General features: G+C 38.8%; 2 protein-coding genes across 3 annotated transcripts; one reads left to right on the plus strand and one right to left on the minus strand.

Annotated features, from left to right (window-relative positions):
• Nucleotides 1–865: 865 nt before the first annotated feature.
• Nucleotides 866–4,823, plus strand: LOC147850183 (COBRA-like protein 10). Its single transcript, XM_087336368.1, has 2 exons — nt 866–1,913; nt 3,310–4,823. Exons 1-2 carry the CDS (start codon nt 1,394–1,396, stop codon nt 4,686–4,688), a joined length of 1,899 nt encoding a protein of 632 aa, XP_087192494.1. The 5' UTR covers nt 866–1,393; the 3' UTR covers nt 4,689–4,823.
• A 920-nt stretch (nt 4,824–5,743) lies between these two features.
• On the minus strand, nt 5,744–13,115 carry LOC147850184 (kinesin-like protein KIN-14Q). Of its 2 annotated transcripts, none has more exons than XM_087336367.1 (20): nt 12,775–13,115; nt 12,158–12,318; nt 11,782–11,925; nt 11,246–11,597; nt 10,862–10,980; nt 10,689–10,763; nt 10,546–10,608; nt 10,256–10,423; nt 9,847–9,928; nt 9,662–9,757; nt 9,403–9,582; nt 9,211–9,317; nt 8,950–9,118; nt 8,509–8,683; nt 8,173–8,426; nt 7,911–8,074; nt 7,601–7,819; nt 6,881–7,506; nt 6,549–6,715; nt 5,744–6,160 (listed from the first exon to the last, which is right to left on the minus strand). In XM_087336367.1, the coding sequence occupies exons 1-20, from the start codon at nt 13,022–13,024 to the stop codon at nt 6,054–6,056; spliced, it is 3,678 nt and encodes a 1,225-aa protein (XP_087192493.1). In that variant the 5' UTR covers nt 13,025–13,115; the 3' UTR covers nt 5,744–6,053. The 2 variants fall into 2 exon arrangements, with proteins under 2 accessions (XP_087192493.1, XP_087192492.1); XM_087336366.1 differs by having other exon boundaries at nt 7,586–7,819; nt 12,775–13,114.
• Nucleotides 13,116–17,930: the final 4,815 nt, after the last annotated feature.

The following is a 17,930-nucleotide window of genomic DNA, read 5'->3' on the forward strand; positions in this document are numbered from 1 at the left end:
TTATTCTAAAGTGTTTGCCACTTTTGCTAGTATTATAACAAACCGATATTTTAAATTTTAAAGGGAACTCTGACAAAAGCTTCATTATTCAAATTTATAGGTAACTGTGTTGATATTGGGTGTGGAAATTAAGCAAAATGAATTGCACCCAACAAAGCCATGTGATCTAGAAGTTCAAAATTCAAAGGCTAAAGTTGGATGCTCTCATGAATCTCAACGTACGTGAGAGAACCTTGTAATGCAAGGGATCCAATCGCGAGTTCATTCGATCCACTTTATCGGGGGAAATGCCGAGAGGAAATAGTGAGATGAAGTATTTGGCCGATCTTGGAAGTTTTGAAGACGGCTTGGGGGATATTCTCATTGTCGTGACCTGGGGTGGGCGGACGGGGGAGAGAGAACAAGGGAGTGAATTGGAGATGAGAAGGCCCCCGAAGACTCATACGAATGAGATTCTGTATCATTGTGTCCGGAAGGAAGGCCCCCCCGAAAGAAGACATAAGACAGGAATGAATGAGAGAGATTCTGTGGTTTGTCCGGACGCCCACAATGACTGGTCTTCTTGAATGGACACGTGGCGGTGCTCCACACGCGTTTTCATTTTGTTTCTTCCTTTGGCTTTTCTTCTTCTAAGTTGTCTTAGTATGTATCAACAACATACACACACATATATGTTCTGTCTTTTACTCTCTCTCTCTCTCTCTCTCTCTCTCTCTCTCTCTCTCTCTCTTAGTCTTCCTCTTCCTCCGCCTTCAAAAGGAAAAGAAGAAATCCAAGAGAAAAGAACCTGCACATAAAACCAGAAAACAGAGGCATTAGAGAGAGACTCTGAGAGAGAGAGAGAGAGAGAGAGAGAGAGAGAGAGAGAGAGAGAGAGAGGAAAGAAGAAGTCTGCCTCTGCGCGCTCTTCGACTTACGCAGTTACGTGCAAAACGACCCAGTCTCTCTCTCTCTCTCTCTCTCTCTCTCTCTCTCTCTCTGTTTTCGCAGAAAGCTTCTTCATCTTAGCCATGGAAAACCCTCTCTCTTGTACATAAAACCTGCCTCAATTTCTCACTCTCACAAATTTCCCTTCATAACCCATCTCGGTTCTCTCTCTCTCTCTCTCTCTCTCTCTCTCTGTTCTTCACCTTTGTTATCTTCCATCTTATTATTTCTAAAGCCAAACACTGATCTAAAGAAACTCTGTTCTCCCTCTCCCTATTCGTCTTCTCTGAATAAAACCAGAGCTTATATTATATTTACTGTGCAATTCTTTCTCTCTCTCTCTCCCCCACACAGACATACACACACACACACACTACACACATACACACACACACACACACACACACACACACACACACCCACACCCACACCCACACACACATACATACACACTCAGACACACGCAATGAGTATTTTTCTTCTTCTTCTACCTCTCTCTCTTCTCGCCTTCATCTCTTCTTCTACACAAGCGCAGACATTCAACAACATCTCGCAGACTTGCAACTCGAGTGTCGGGATCATATACAAACTCGAATCGATCACAAGGTCTTATCCATATGTAACCGACCTTACAAAACAACCCTATGCTTTCAAGGCCACGCTAGACATCTTCAACGCAGGGGAAGAAGACTTAAAAGGATGGGACATATTCATCAATTATGTGAATGGGGAGATCCTCGTCGATGCCGGAGGATCCCTAGTGGCAGATGGTTCTTCATTTCCTTATAATGCTAGCAATGGTGTTATATTGACCAGTTCAGGGACGCTTAAGACAGGTATTGAGACGGCCAATGATTTCTCACAAATGGGTGTTAGCCTCAGTTTGCTGGGTACCGAGTTTGGGAAGAATGAGAGCTCTTTGCCTACTAATATAACTCTCCTTGATTCGAGTTATGAGTGTTCAAATCCCGTTACTTCTATACCAGGTCTGTGTTTCTATATCCATTGGTCATTGTTTAACAAAAGAACAGTGTTTTCTAACGTTTTCCAAAAATAAGATGTATATTTTCAGGCATCAGTAATAAGGACTAACATTAATTTATATTTCGGCCGTGTCTAATGTTTCTTTTATCCATTCTCATGATAACCATTTTCCTGAATTCTTAGGTGCAATATTATTTTTTGGTTAAATTGATCAAAATACCACCAAAATGATTTAGTGTCTAATGTTTCTTTTATTCTTTCTCATGATAACCATTTTCCTGAATTCTTAGGTGCAATATTATTTTTTGGTTAAATTGATCAAAATACCACCAAAATGATTTAGTGTCTAATGTTTCTTTTATTCATTCTCATGATAACCATTTTCCTGAATTCTTAGTTGCAATATTATTTTTTGGTTAAATTGATCAAAATACCACCAAAATGATTTAATTGCTCACTGAATTTATCATAATGCACACCCTTCACAAAATTTAAATGATCAAATTACCTTTTCTTTCTCTTTCCTTTTTCCTCACACTCCTACTTCTTGAAAGCTCCTTTGACAATGCCTTCTCTTCCCTCTTATCAACAATATTCTTCTTGTCTCTAAAACACTAGGGTGTCAGTGAATTGTAGAATAGGTTTTAGTGTCTGTGGAAACTATGGAAACTACGATCCTAGTGAAGAGGGGGAGTCCAGCAAGATAATGCGAAGTGAAACAAAAGGGTAGTTTGATCATTTCACCGTTTCAAGGTATTGTTTTGTTTCAAGGTGTAGGTACAAAATGTCGTCTTTTTTTGTTGTTGTTGTAACACCATTGCTATTCCTAGGTGAGTGGGTAGATTCGTCAATTCTCTAATCATATTTTGAATCTTGATGCATATGCTTTCCATAGGCCGGGTGTTTTCATTTACTAATACCAATCATTTCTTTTTCTTATAAAACATCTTATGCCTTTGTGGTGTTTTGATTGATTGTTTTTTATTTACTGATTGCCATTTTGATGCGTCAATGGTAGTTCTTAGCTTGATCACTTCTTTTTGGTTTTGGTGGTTCAGTTTATTTTTTATACTGTTTTGATTGCCTCAGCACTTTGGGTCAGAGTTGTTTTGTTTTCCGATACCTTGGTTTTTGCACTGTTTTTGTTCTCTTTCTGATGCTATTTTGTTTTCCTAGACCATTCCAATTTCATTACAAGTCTTTTGTTGCAGGTGGAAATTTAGATCCAATGTCTTGCTCCCTGATTTACAACTACGCACACCACTCTTCTGCATTCAAGTCTTGTTGTTACACATTTAAATAATAACTTGATAATTGGTTCTTGTATAGGAGGCTGTAATTGTGACCTGTATATTTATATAAATATATATTCAAGTATTTTATTCCTGACTTGTGCAGATGGAACCATTCAAACATGTTGTACTAAAGTGAACTCTACAATTGTGCTAGCACAAAATACATATTTGCCACGATATACAGGTGATATCACTATCTCTTATGATGTGCTCAAAGCTGCAGCAAATCAATACTCGGCACAGGTTACTATGTCAAATGATAACCCAACTGGGAGGTTGGACTATTGGAACTTACAATGGACTTGGGAGAATGGAGAATTCATCTATTCAATGCGAGGTGCCACCACCACTGACCAAGATCAAAATGAGTGTATCTTCGGAGATGCTGGAACATACTATGCTAGTGTGGATTTCTCTCAAGTCACTAGTTGTACGATAAGCCCAACCATCATTGATCTAGACCAATATAAAGCCAATGATTCAACAGTAGGGAAACTTGACTATTGTTGTCGGAATGGAACGTTATTGCCGGCTCTTCAAGACCCGACAAAGTCAAAGTCAGTATTTCAGTTACTTGTGTTCAAGCTTCCTCCTCAGAATCAGAATAGCACACTTATCGATCCTCCTATAAACTGGAAACTGAATGGAACATTCAATGCGGATTATACATGTGGGCAGCCGAGATTGGTTGAGCCAACTGTTTATGCCGATTCGAGCACTCCCCAGAGGTCAACATCAGCAGTTATTACCTGGCAAGTTACGTGCAACCTGACTGTGACGCCACCACCGATCCCAAAATGTTGTGTATCTTTCTCAGCTTATAACAATGCATCAGTCGTGCCTTGCAAGACATGTGCATGTGGCTGTAGTGCTGCTCAAACTTCTTCTTCTACATGCAATTCATCGGCTGAAGCTTTATTGATTCCAGTGGAGCTTGCCACTGTGCCGGGTGTGAATCGAACCGCGAAGACTCTTGCATATTATGAGCTTAATCAATGGAATATCCCTCAAGTACTACCATGTCCTGATAATTGTGGAGTTAGTGTGAATTGGCATCTTGTGTCAGACTATACCGATGGCTGGAGTGCAAGAATGACTATTTTTAATTGGCAAGGGTTGCAGTTTTCTGATTGGTCGGCTGCAGTTGAGCTTGGTTCAGTTGTTTATCCTGGATTCCAACAAGCGTATAGTTTTAATTATACGAATACGGGTAACAATACTGTCTTGTTATATGGTCTAGCAGGGCTGAACTATCTGAATGGGATATATGACAATTATCCCGGGATTCAGCAATCAGTTCTATCATTCACATTGCAAGGAGTGTCTGGTAATGTAACAACACGAGATTATTATCCAACAAAGGTCTTCTTTGATGGGAATGAGTGTACTATGCCAGATATATTACCTATAAGTTGTGCTCAAGAGGTTCTTCCGAGCATGCTCTGTGTAATCATTATACTTTTATTTCTTCGACTTCTGTAAGACATGCACTGCTTTTACACACAATCAGTTTTGGCTCATTAGAGACTATGTGTTCATATCAGAGCAGGAGATTCACTTTATTCTTTGTAAATAACATATGACCTGGTTAAATAAAACATTAATGTTTCGTGGTGAGCCTTGGTGTGTATGGGATGTAAAGGTAGTCTTGCAATAAATAATAACACGATTTGAGCTCTGGTGATAGCATGATTTTGACATTTTATGTAGTCTTGTCACAGCACAGAAGTTTGATTTTCTAACCTTGTTAAGGGGATCTTCATGACTACTTTATCATGATAACTTGCGACTACTTCATCTCTTCATTTTTGTAAAAAAATCATTATAGATGAAAATTTCCAAGCAATGGGTTTCAAACATAGAATTTTGCGCAAAGGTTTTAACCTCCTTTCAAAAATACAAAACTACGAAATACTTTACAGTTTGAATATCTCTTCATTTGGTGCCATCTTCCTTGACAAAGACCAAGTTAGCACAGGATAGTGTCATTGCAATACAACACCCTTGTGCATTCAAATATAAGAAGGAACATGGTAGAACACTTGTGCATTCAAATATAAGAAGGAACATGGTAGAACATACAAGCCCAAAGATTCTGTTCATTTAGTAACATTGATCATTAAACAATATTGTCATCAACATAAATAATATTATCTTGTCCACTTGACTATCATCACCCACAATCTTACTTTTTCTTGGTGTGAAACAAAGAATTATGTCACCACAATTTTGAATAAAAGAGATCAGAAGAAATGCACAGCAATAACAAATCATGAGAAATGCTAAGTAATAACAGATTATGAGAAATGCACAATTAGCTATATATTATACTGTTGAATTTTGAATTAGTGGACGATATATTACTGGAAAAGAATTTAGAGATTATAGTAGTTTACTGAGGTTGGGCATAGGAATTTAGAGATTGTAGTAGTTTTCTTGGTGTGGAACAACGAATTATGTCACCACAATTTTGAATGAAAGAGATCATGAGAAATGCACAGTAATAACAGATCATGAGAAATGCACAATTAGCTATATATTATACTGTTGAATCTTGAATTATTGGACGATATAATACTGGAAAAGAATTTGGATATTGTTGTAGTTTACTGAGGTTGGGCATAGGTAGGCCACGAACTTGTTATAGTTGGGCCTTCTACCATAAAAAAATTTGAATCAAAGGTGAGGAGGATAATAAGTTTGATCCTCTCAAATGTATAGGAATTAACAGATGTGAGCAAGGTAAGGGTTTCAAGACAAAGAAACCAATCACATCCTTTCAATTGACTGGAATTGGCAAAAACAGGATTTGTTTCTGAGATCAGAAACCACGAATGTGTGTTGTTGCTACATCCATCTCTTTGATGACTTTTGAATGGAGACAGCTGGAGCCGCCGATTGCCGGGGAATTGTGGCTTTCGCATAGCATTCGACAGTGCCCCCTTCCGAAGAAACTAGCGCATAAAGCAATTAATGGATCAATCAGTGGCATTATTATAGATAATGCAACATAGCATTCATAATTTACTACTTGCAGAAGACATCAGAAGATAGCAATTGAGCATTCGCAAGCAAAGAGATACGAAACCAAACATTCACCACACAACATAGTATTTAAGGCAAACATAGAAATAACCCGAATTATACACAACATAGCATTCATATAAAGAATTGAAAGTTTCGCATGACTATTCCCCATACATGACATTAGTATCAATATGCAACCAAACATTGCTTTGTCATGATCTAAAGATGAACCATAACATTAACATAGACATGAATAGTTATCCTAATATATAAACAGTAGATCAATGGCAATGGGATGCAATATAGTATGCATACCTGCTATGAGCTTTGCCTCAAGTGTAGTGCTGCTCACATTTCTTGTTCCTGCTGCTTTCTTTGCATGGGAACCAGTCAAAGAAAACCTCCTTGATCGCCTTACAGCACTATTTGTATTAGCATCCACTTTGAACAATGTATTCGGAGATTGTTTGGTGGTAGCCAACCTAACAATAGCAACAAAAAACACCATTATTCACAATTGCTCATTCTCTCTGTAAAATGGTTTCCATTTTGTCGTTCACTGTATATATTGATTATGCTCATTCACTCTATTAATGTCCCTCTCATTTTGTCGTTTTCCATTTCATTCTGTAAGCTACAGAAATTACCTCTTTTCTGCACTTTTCTTGTTTCCCTTCATTTCCTGGACAGATTCAGATGTGGCAATAGCAACACTAGGGTTTGCCCCTGGTTTCGGACATGTTTCATCATCTTCAGAACACTCACTGGCAGCACTTTCCTCCACTTTTAGATCGTTTTGCCCAGTGAATAGAGGGGAATCCATGTCTACTTGTTTGGAGAAGTGTTTTAAATGCGATCCTTGTAGATGTAGAGGTCTATCTTCATTATCCTTTCTTCCACTATTGAATACCATGGTAACCCCTTCAGGTACAAATTTCTCTGCGGGTGTGGAAGCTATCGCAGAAGATTCTCGAATGTCAGTTCCTTTCTTCATTGGTGATTCTAGCAAACTCTCTCTTCGGATCTTATTCTTGCTTGTGACTCGGCTGGAGGAAATTACTTCCAATTCATGACCAGGAGAACTCAAGTGTTCTGTGTAAGCAATAGCTTGCCTAGGAAGCTTGACTGCTTTCCGTTTACATGAATCCTCGTCTGGCTTTTGTTTTACATAATCTTCATCCATAAAGTCATTATCAAAGACACTCGGAGAAGATATTTCTACACCTGAAGCATGTTTTTGTACTGTATTGATATTGAGTGGGCTTGGCCGAACCTGATAATACATAATGTGCACTTTACAATTGGAACAATCAAAAAATTCATACATGCAAAGAAAATGTACACATCCTTACATCCGAATTTCGCACCTCTTCCAAGGGCTGTCTTCGTTTGCCTTGTCCACTCTGTCCCGTCTGTTGTGGCATAAACTCCCCACTTGTTCTCATCTGTTGAATCTGACCAGGTGAACACCCAGACTTCAACTTGCCCTTTTCGTGTACACTATCAATTGGTTTTATTTTCATTTCCTTGGGTATTCTTTCTGCTTCTACATCCTTCTTCGCTAGAACATCTTTCAAAAATGCTATCTGGACAAATGATTAAACATGTCAATTTCTAAACTCAATGTGGTGTACAGAATGATTTTAGATGGAGTCAAAGGAGATTAGACTGCTTTGCCTGATCCTTAAGATCTCGAACTTCTCCGCTCTCTTTGTGTGACTGAGCAGCACCCAGTTCCACTGTAGCCACCCTTTCTGCGAACTTTAAGGTGCTTACTGTTTCAGAATATGATTCTTCGTCTGGACTTACATGCACAAACATAAGAGTTTTGGCTTGACCACCTACAATAAATTAGAAGAAAATTTACTGTTAACCAAAAAAGACATACCAAGAGCTTTCAATTCACTCTACTTGCAATCATGCCTTGAACTAGTTCTACCTAAAGAATCTTGAAGCAACTGTGTCAACTTGCTGTTTCTGTAGGGAACATGAGCAGTCTTTTGGGCAAGCGCAGCAATAACATCACCCAAAGCAGAGAGGGATTTGTTAATGTGTTGAGCTTCTTTCAACCTATCTCCTGTCACCTCTGACTTGTCGACTCTCTCACTTCCTGCGAGGTCGACCAGGTGAAGACATCCACGAAGGATAGCTCCAGATCCTAGGTCTGTACCTCTCACATGCACTGTCAAAACACTGTAGTGCAAAATATGATAACGTGAGGACAATGCTTTCTTGAAGATCTCGGTCTCAAAACAGGCCTTTAATAATTTCAAACCTGTGAGATCGACTGCTTCGGTCATTTAAGGCAGTAGAACCCACTGCACGATTCTTATGCCCAAGATTCATGAATTCCATAACATCTTCGGTACATTTAACAGACAGCATCGTGGCATCTGGGACATTGAGTCCGTTTTGTTGAGAATTATTCCGAATCTCTAACGTTTTATTCAGTTAAGGCTTTTCAACCACATAGCTAGCATACAGTTATAATAAGCAATTATCTACATAGCAAGCATGCATCAAACACATAGCGTGATGTGCTGCCTCTTCCATCCCGAAGTAACGGCATTTTCAAACTAGGCTTCTAAAAACATAACCTTACCGTGACAAGCGTTCAAGAGCCAACAAAAGCTACTTTCTCAATGAGGAAATTTCCAAATTAAAACCTATGGTATATAAACCAACATGAAACCATGGAAAGGATATTTTTTGTTAGAACCATCAGAACACAGAAGATCCCGCACTTGTTCGTTATAAATCTCCATCATTTGAACTCCAACTTCATACTTCATAAACCCATCCCTTTTCTGAGATAGTTCAAATAGATCATTTAGTGCTCGAAAATTCACACCCCAGTCATTTGGTGATGGGTTGTTTGGGCCCGTCTGCAAAAGTTGCATATGTAATTTGAGAAGAATTCAGCAAGAGGAAAAGGACAACCGATGTCTCAACACCTATCTGAATGCTATAAACTAACCATAGTGAAGGTCTTCCCGGATCCAGTTTGGCCATAAGCAAAAATGCATACTTTGAAACCGTCCAAAACCGACCTTATTAGTGGTTGCGTGTCGAGGAAAACTTCCGCTGCAATATACCATTCCTTAATATAATACAAGACTTTAAACATCTGTACATTCCGTTTCTAGTCAAAACTCATACAAGGACCTACCTTGTCCTGCAGTGGGTCCAAACACTTTATTGAATTTGAAGAGTTTGCGTTGATCTTTCCCTTGTTTGTTGGGGTGTGCAATCATTATGGATCCTTTCTCTCCCACAAAATCCACTGTGCTATGACTGTCACTTTGTCCTGGCAAAAAGGGCCTTACCCTACAGTATACCCTGATATTTCCTGGGATTCAATCACAATAGAATGTTCTTAAGCAATCCACATGTTCTGTAAGCTGTCCTACGTGAGATTGAAGAATTACCTTTCAGATCTTGAACTTGGTTGTAAAGCTCTCTATTCTCAGCGACTACTTTGTGGTATTCAGCGGCAGCTTGAGCAAGGCCATGGAGTTTGGTATCTGGCGCATTCATTATAAATCTCAGAACAAAGGCCCAGTTTCACAAAAATTTCCATCCAAAACATTTCGAACTAATCAATAGATCATACCAGCAGCTTCCATTTCCTTTCTCCATTGCTCTTTAGCATCCTCTATCTCGTCCCTGGTGCTTTCCAGTAATTGCTTTACATCCTTCACAGACATAAAACCACGTTCTCAATGTTTGAGACTACATTTGACGGGAAAAACTTCAAAATTCCCCAATCGTATGGATTGAGGAAATAGAGGTTGCATTCTCCATTCTATTGCTCAAATAGCACATACAATTGACAAATTGGGAATAAATTGATCATATAACTGTTCAAATTGCACATCTATCTAATTAATTGCTCAAGAGAGGGTTGACCAATGACATCTGAGAAAAATCACAGGCGTTTAGATAAATTAAGAAAAAGTTGTGGTTAGTTTAGGTTTTCTTCCACTTAAAACAATATGTTTATGCCAGTAAAGGTAAACCACCTTGAGTTCTTTCTGTTGTGACTCTAAAATATTGGCCCGTCTCTGGTTAACTTTCTGTGCCTCTTCTAGCTCCATCTTCAAGTCGTTCAGATTAGCATGATCTCCTCCTAATTGATCTATTGCAGCAGCGGCATGATCCTCCCTCATTGCCTTGTGGTTTCTCTTGCACTTAAAAAGTTCATATACAAACTTTCTTCAGATTTCACAGTGAAAGTGAATACAACGAACTTTATCTCATATTATTAATGACTTCATCTCATATTATTAATGACTTCATCGACGAAACGTACCTGTGTTGCTGAGAGTCTGCGTTTAGATTCTTCCAAAACTTTCCGTAACATCACCTCAACAAGCTGTAGATGTACACCTAAGGAATGATTTCTACGAAGCAAAATACCAATTTGTAAAGAAACTAATCTTAATCTTTACTAACCACAGGAACCTCTTCTGGCTTCTTATCGTGCAAAGCTAACATGATCAACTTCGCAGGGAACTCAGTTGAAACACTCTGTCAAGAGAAAGAATCGCTGTGTAAAAGGAAACCGTTTGTAGCCTATAGACATTCACCTAATCAGTTGTATTTCGATTACAAACTCAGAAGTATACCTCTAGACATATAGGTGTGTGAGGCATTTCATCACAGGCTTCTAGTGTGTCCATGCCCTTAATATCGGTGGCATCATTGAACCGCTGGATCACATATTGCTCCCATGTAGCAGTAAAATCTGAACGGACATAGGAGAGACCCAATTTAGCTACCATACAAGACAATACATTACATGCAAAGTACAACGCAAATGAAACTAATTACTCTTTAGCAAGCAGAACGAGATAAGGAAGGATCAGCAGGAAAGCCATTAAACATTGATGAGAATAAATGCACTAAACTGAATGAGATGCATCATTTTTTATGCGAATGCTCCTAATTAATTATTAGAAATTAATAAGAAAGAAGGGAGCAAAGTGGATCTTAACCATCATAATTCATACCAGCATTAGACAATTCCATCTCAGTTGAATTGAGTTCGCCATCAGTAGACTGCCCTCTGGAATGTCCCAATGTCACCTTTTGAGTAGTAGTTAAGGGACTCCCCCATTCATCGAAAAGGTTCTTATTCGTACCATCCAGTGTCAACGGTTTGCGAGACGGGCAGTGTGGTCGAGATGATTTATGCTCCGCAGATGCAAGCCTAGTAAAGGATTTGAGAGAACATGGAGATTTGTTGGGTACAAATTTCCATAAGCTATGGCCTCCACGGAGCTGCCATTCTTGGTAAGCCTTTAAGGCTAAAATACAATCTACAACTCTAGCTGACGATAACCCTGTCTGTAAGCTGTCCCCCTAAAGGATCATAAATCACACAATAAAAAGCAAATTTTAAGGCAAAGGTCAAAAGGAAAATTCATTTTTCTTTTGTAAAGGTTTAGCTGTGCAAAGTTGATTGATAATTAGCCCGACACAAAATGGATAAAGATTGCGAAAAAAAAAGCGTATAATGTATATGCAAGGTAACAAAGCAATTTACTTTGTCCAGATCGGATGCTTGAAAGGAAGGTAGATTCAGTTCCTTCACAGCTACGAGAAAGTTTCTGACATTCTCGAAGTATTGATATGCAGAGAGTGCTACGCCTTGAGGCGGAGGGCTGGAAGGTGCTGGGTTTTCTACTATCTGAGACAGAAAATCAACTACGTCAACAATTTAAAGCACAGATAAAGATAATAAATTCCATTCCATCAGACAGATAGATTAACACAGGAACCCATAGGAAGAGTTGTGTATACATATAATTGGACAGGAACATAAGACGTTTTCTCAGACATATATATGATCATTGATGTGCGATACAACGTCGATGTTTCCTCGTATACAATATTGCATATTTCTATATTCAAAATTGCACCTTCAGGACTGCCCCGGGATGGATTTTGTTGATGAGATTGCACAGGACGAGTCCATTTCTTAAGCTCAGGCGGAGCTCCTCCTCTGATGGTTCCCTAGGCAGATCGGGTAAAGGACCAACCATATTATGCAGCCATGATGCAGCCTGAAATCTTCTAGCCGCTGCAAAGGATTATACATGAGTATCTTCATTTAGATGCTCGGAATAAAGAAAGCGTCGAGTCTTCGGTGTCCATGTCTGTACGCGTAAGAGAGAGAGAGAGAGATAGAGAAACTATGGACGGCAAGCAATGTTGGAACAGGCATAGTGGAAGAATAATAAGCATTACGAGATGCCATTCATGTGTTTCAGGGAAAACAAGCATGTGGCATATAGTAAGGATAGAATTAGAATTCAAAAATATGAACCATAAGGATCCTGATTCAGATACTGTAGGAATAGAGAAAAAGGCATACAGGGAGTGAGCATGCATCCGTATGTGATAGAGAGGAAGAGATAATGTGCTCCTGACAATTGCCATAAGAATTAACTGAGAGAGAGAGATAGAGAGAGAAAGAAAGAGTCGCGTACCATAACTATGACGATGAACTGACACATAGAAAGAGTATAAGCATTACCTGATTCATTCGCTTTCCTAGATGCCAGATTCACATCGCAACTCGTGTTTCCTGCAACTCTAAGCTCATTCGGTTCGCAATGAGGAAGGAAAGATGAGGAATAGGAAGGAATGGCTTTGGATGGAGTCTGATTGCATGACGGCGGACTAGTTGCACTCATATCCATACTATCAGTACTGGTACTGGAGCTCCTTAACTCAGGCGTAGTACTTTCTTCCACTCCTTCTGCATTACCGATCCGCCGTGCCATGGCTGTCCTTAGCTGACTGAGAGTAGATTTGCTTCGACACGGTCTTCCCGCTGGAAAACGAAGATGCAGCGAGCACAGGATTGAGAAGGAAGGCTGAATTGAAAATGCAACGAGGTAGAGCTAGGGAAGGATCACGGCTATGGCGGAAGAGTGATGGTACCAGTTTTGGATGGGATCAAGCAGAGGATTGGGAGGGGATTTACGAAGAAGAGATCGATCGGGTGGCGCCTTTACGTAGAGATCAGCAGAAGCTGAATCGGGAGAAGGAGATTAAGAACAGGAGGAGAAGAGATTAAGAGAGAGCAGACAGAAAAAGAGCGAAGCAGAAGACGAAGAAGATGAAGACGAAGATGAAGAAGAAGATGAAGACGAAGCAGAAGCTCTCTCTCTCTCTCTCTCTCTCTCTCTCTCTCTCTCTCTCTCTCTCTCTCCGAATTCATGAAGAAAACAGTGAAAATACCAAAAGGCCCCCGACCAGCCAATCCCATACCGCCACGTGCCGCTCCACCTCGGCTCAAACGGTCATTTATCCGCCTCCCTAGACGGCCGACGTGTCTCGCCCCGCTAGCGGCACGTGGCGATTATGCCTTGCCACGTCGGACAACCTCCGAGGTGGCCCCCTCCACGTCATCGGGCCGGCCCACGTCGGCGCCCATTCATCCATCATTCTGGCGCCCCCGCCAAGAACGAAAAAAAAGCTTCTCTCTGTTTTTTTTTAAAAACAAGTTAAAAAATAAATCAGCGTGAAATATCGATTAATCAAAAATATATATATATATATAAATAAAAAGGGCGGAGGGGTTTAAAAATGGTTGGTAAAATAGAAATAATTTTAGATAAAATAAAATACGAAAAAGAAAAAGAAAAGGAGATTTATTTATTTTCGAGTAAGAAAAATGGGAATTGGAGGAAAGGCGAACAAAGCAAAAACGCAAAAGTCACCTTTGCTTTTTTGTAACCGTTACACACTGGGATCCTCCTCTGCTTCAATGGAAAAAGAGAAAAGAGAAAAGAGAGAGAGAGAGAGAGAGAGAGACTTCTTCATTTTCTTCTTCTTCTTCTTATTCTATTCCTTTTTGAGAGAGAGAGAGAGAGATAAGAAAAAATTGAAGCGCGTTTTTGAATTTGAAAAATCGAACGCTAAGAATTCAGTAGCGATTGAAATGAGAAAGTTCACGAGCCCCTCGAGAATCCATCCATCACACCTTGCAACCATGATCTACTCTCTTTCTCTCTCTCTCTTTATGCATTCGATATGTCTGAGTCTGCTCCCCACACTTACGATCGGTAGACCCCTGGTCCCCATGCTCATGCTCATTTCCCTCCCGATCGCAACAATGCTCATCGGTGAAATTTCTCGAATGTCATGAGTCATGGCTTCATACCTGCACGCACGAAAAAGTTGGTTCACCTTTTCGTCTTGTGGATCATATGTGACCTCCGAGAACTATAATAAAATTTGTTTATCTCTACCTCACTTTCGCTCAACCCCATCCCTGGCCAATCTCTCTCACATATGCGAAATGTAATATTTTTGGTCTCATAGGTTATATTTAACCTCCAAAGATAATAATAGAATCTATCTATATCTTTCTATCATACACACACACACACATTCTATGCATATCGATTTCACTAAGAACAATGCACCATGCATAGGATGAATAGAAATCAATCACTCACAATACATCTATTGGTAATTGATTGATATTAGTAGGCCTGGGTAGCGAGGAGTGCAAAGAATGTAACGAACAATTATATTCATGTCTTAAAAAGACCAAAGAAGTTACCTATGACACAGACACCTTCACTTATTTGGATTCCACCTCAATATAACAATAATTACATTCTTTTTTGTGCATTGGTTTCACCCGCGTCTTCAACATGTACAATATTTTGTTGTGTAGTGATCGTAAGCCTCACACGTTCATTTCTACCTCGAGGAGGTTGCATTGTCCTCTTTCATGTGAATATCAATTAATGCAACAATTCACATTTCCCTCACGAGTGTGTGCATTCAATAACCACCCTACCCTAGCTCATCGATTTCTCATGATCCATAAAAAGCTCAACTCACATCCAACACAATCTTCAAGGTGGAATGAGGTTCAGATTATCTCAATCGAAGAAAATAAGAAATGGTTTCATATTATGCCAAGAGAAAGAAATTTCCTTTTTGAGCAAAAAATAATAATCTCACGCTATGACATTTCATGCATTGTTGTTTGCACAAAAAGAGCTAATCAAAACAAAAAAGTTGAGAAATGTGTCAATGTTTTTTGCCATTGTGGTTTTCTATCGACGACACAATGAAGCCTAAGGTAGGGGCATAAAAAGGTTTGAGCATTTTTCCTGATGTTTGCACTTACATTTTATCATCTAGTTAGTTGCTAGTTCCCTTGCATTATTTGATTTATATTGCCTATTTGGGTTAAGAGTATGTGATGTTTTATGGCTCAAATGTTTCACAAATTTCTGCAATCCTCGTTATAGATCGGATTTTGTTGCATTTGTTGTTGTGCCATGACAAAGATACTTGTTGTCGAAAGTAGTTTGTTATAATACATACTCTCATGGGGAAGGGACTTTGTGGTGTTCCGCTTGTTGCCTCCTTACAATCAAATACTCAAATTTCTCAAAGAAACCACCATGGATGGAAAAAATGGAGTGTGTGCCACTATATAGGATGAAAATGAGGAAGGTTTCAACCTTATTAAGTGCTATAATGTCCATAAAAATCAGCCAATTTCTACTCTAACACCTCAATGCATTTCTTGGAAAATTTTACAAAGCAACTTTGTTGTTCCAACTTCCAATTGCATAATTCCCATTTTTAGTTGTCATGCAATAACAACCCGAGTCATGCAAAGGAAGAGTATGCTCAATTCCGCCTTTCTAAGAACATGGTAAAAGTGTGCATGTGTAGTGAACCTACACGTGATGGACAATCACTTTGTTGTGTGTTTCTTACTAAACAATTTCCCACGAACATGTACACAAGCAATGACAAATTTAGTTTAACCATCCATGACATCTTATCAATCCTTGGTATTTTTACAATTCCACATAGATTATGGAGTTGCTTTATTTTAACTTGTATGTGATTCGTGTACCAATGGATTTTGCTTTTGATAACAGAGTTGATTGAACCATGTGTTTGCTTATCCTATTGGGAAAGTTGGAGAGCATGAGAGTTATTCATTTACAAACATAATATACTTTGGTTGTTGATGATCAAACCTTTAGTAAAGGAACTGATTGACTTGAAAGTATGTATAGTATACTCAATGACTAGATGTGCCAAGATAGATATATACATATTTCCATCAATGATCACCAAATGATCAATGATGTACTCTCTCTATACTCAAGCTATAACCCCATTGTCTTTTCATGTTCTCTTTACCCATACAAAATAGGTATCATTCATGTAATATTTAGCTACTTCTTCGGCTTCTTCTCGTTAACTTCTTATAGTTGTCTGCATGAATTTGTAGCATTTAAGTCATAAATTTTTTATTGTCATTTGCCCATATTCAACATGTCAATAGGTATGTTTCGTTGTTCATGTGAACACGTGTTTAATGCTAGGCTCACTTTTGCTCGTTGCCAATGGTTAGAGACTTTCGTGTGTTGCTTTTGGAATGGATAAATGTTTGGAAATTGCATCACTTTGTGGGGTTGAAATGAGATTTTTATTTCCTTTTTGCTTATTGTAGTGTAAATCCAAGCTACTTAAATGTGTTGTGTAAGATAATGATGAGGCATCATTTCTAGAGAACCATCCGAGAACATTATGGCTCATGTGTACCGGTACAATAAGAAATGAAAATGAATACTTTTACATGACAGCAAAATATTTTAGAGTTTCAAATGATGTGTGAAACACTGTGAAAGAAATCAAGTCATTTGATCTTCCAAACATGTCCACATTGAGGCAACGTGTGTGTGCACATAATGATGTTCTCGCATTTTAGGCTAATCCCCCTCCCCCCATTACTCATTTATTGCCATGTTCACCATCTTCCCAACCTTATATTAACATGCCCTTAGACTAAAATATTGGTATACTTACTTACAACAAGGTCATACATCACATACAAAAGCAAGATATGCTTACAAGGTTTCTATGCATGTCCAATGCATGGGGGGGGTCATTCATAGTGTGATTTCTACTAGATATATATCAAGGGAGTGTGATTTCATAAAGAGTTGAGGGGGTGAGATGGTCGAGTGTTGGTATACGAGGCATTCCATGAAAGAGTGATATTTACATTTTGTAGTTTGCACTACTAGGGGAGGTTCATGTCGACATGGATGATAATGAATCAAATGATTATGTAATGTAGATTCGCAACATGTTGTGGATGTACCTTTTGAACTTTGATAAGTACTTCTACAATATGATGTGAATGATGCTTGGCATATGAGAATCAATAGTTGGTGTGGAAATGGATTGCAAAATCTTGCATTATTAGGAAGTTTTGATGATCTAAGATATTGTCTCCCCCTCTTTTCCTTTCAATATATAAATTATCCTTTGTTTCTAAGTACTGTAACCAATTTCGAAGTAGATTGGTTTTCAAATAGTAGGCTCAAAGGGGGAAAGTCATTGTTAGAACTTCGGAACCATTTATTGACCATCTACATTTGATGATTTTGTGGTTAAAAGAGCCCAAGTAATGAGCATCATGAAATGACTTGAGTACTTAGTGTCGACACCAATCTTCTCCATTTCACACAATAGTAAAAGGAATGCCCAAAAACTTGGATGTACATAGAACATCATATCATATATAAATCAAGTAACACATTTTAATTAGTAGGATTGCATGAGAATGCGTGTCAATTTTCAATCAACGGGATGTGTTGTCAAACATGGTAATGCAAACACCAATACTTTGGG

The sequence above is a fragment of the Azolla caroliniana genome, unplaced genomic scaffold (genome assembly GCF_043228905.1).
Source record: "Azolla caroliniana isolate FFs.n. ecotype wild unplaced genomic scaffold, voAzoCaro1.0.p SCAF_21, whole genome shotgun sequence".
In the NCBI taxonomy this organism is placed as follows: domain Eukaryota; kingdom Viridiplantae; phylum Streptophyta; class Polypodiopsida; order Salviniales; family Salviniaceae; genus Azolla; species Azolla caroliniana.

Bases quoted from the DNA above. Each gene is read 5' to 3' on its own strand.
- LOC147850183 (XM_087336368.1), top strand. From the start codon at position 1,394: ATGAGTATTTTTCTTCTTCTTCTACCTCTCTCTCTTCTCGCCTTCATC. The intron at 1,914-3,309 runs GTCTGTGTTTCT...TGACTTGTGCAG, and splicing joins TCCCGTTACTTCTATACCAG to ATGGAACCATTCAAACATGT.
- LOC147850184 (XM_087336366.1), bottom strand. From the start codon at position 13,024: ATGGCACGGCGGATCGGTAATGCAGAAGGAGTGGAAGAAAGTACTACG. The intron at 11,926-12,157 runs GTGCAATTTTGA...TTTCTGTCTCAG, and splicing joins ATCCCGGGGCAGTCCTGAAG to ATAGTAGAAAACCCAGCACC. The intron at 9,758-9,846 runs GTATGATCTATT...TGAATGCGCCAG, and splicing joins AAAGGAAATGGAAGCTGCTG to ATACCAAACTCCATGGCCTT.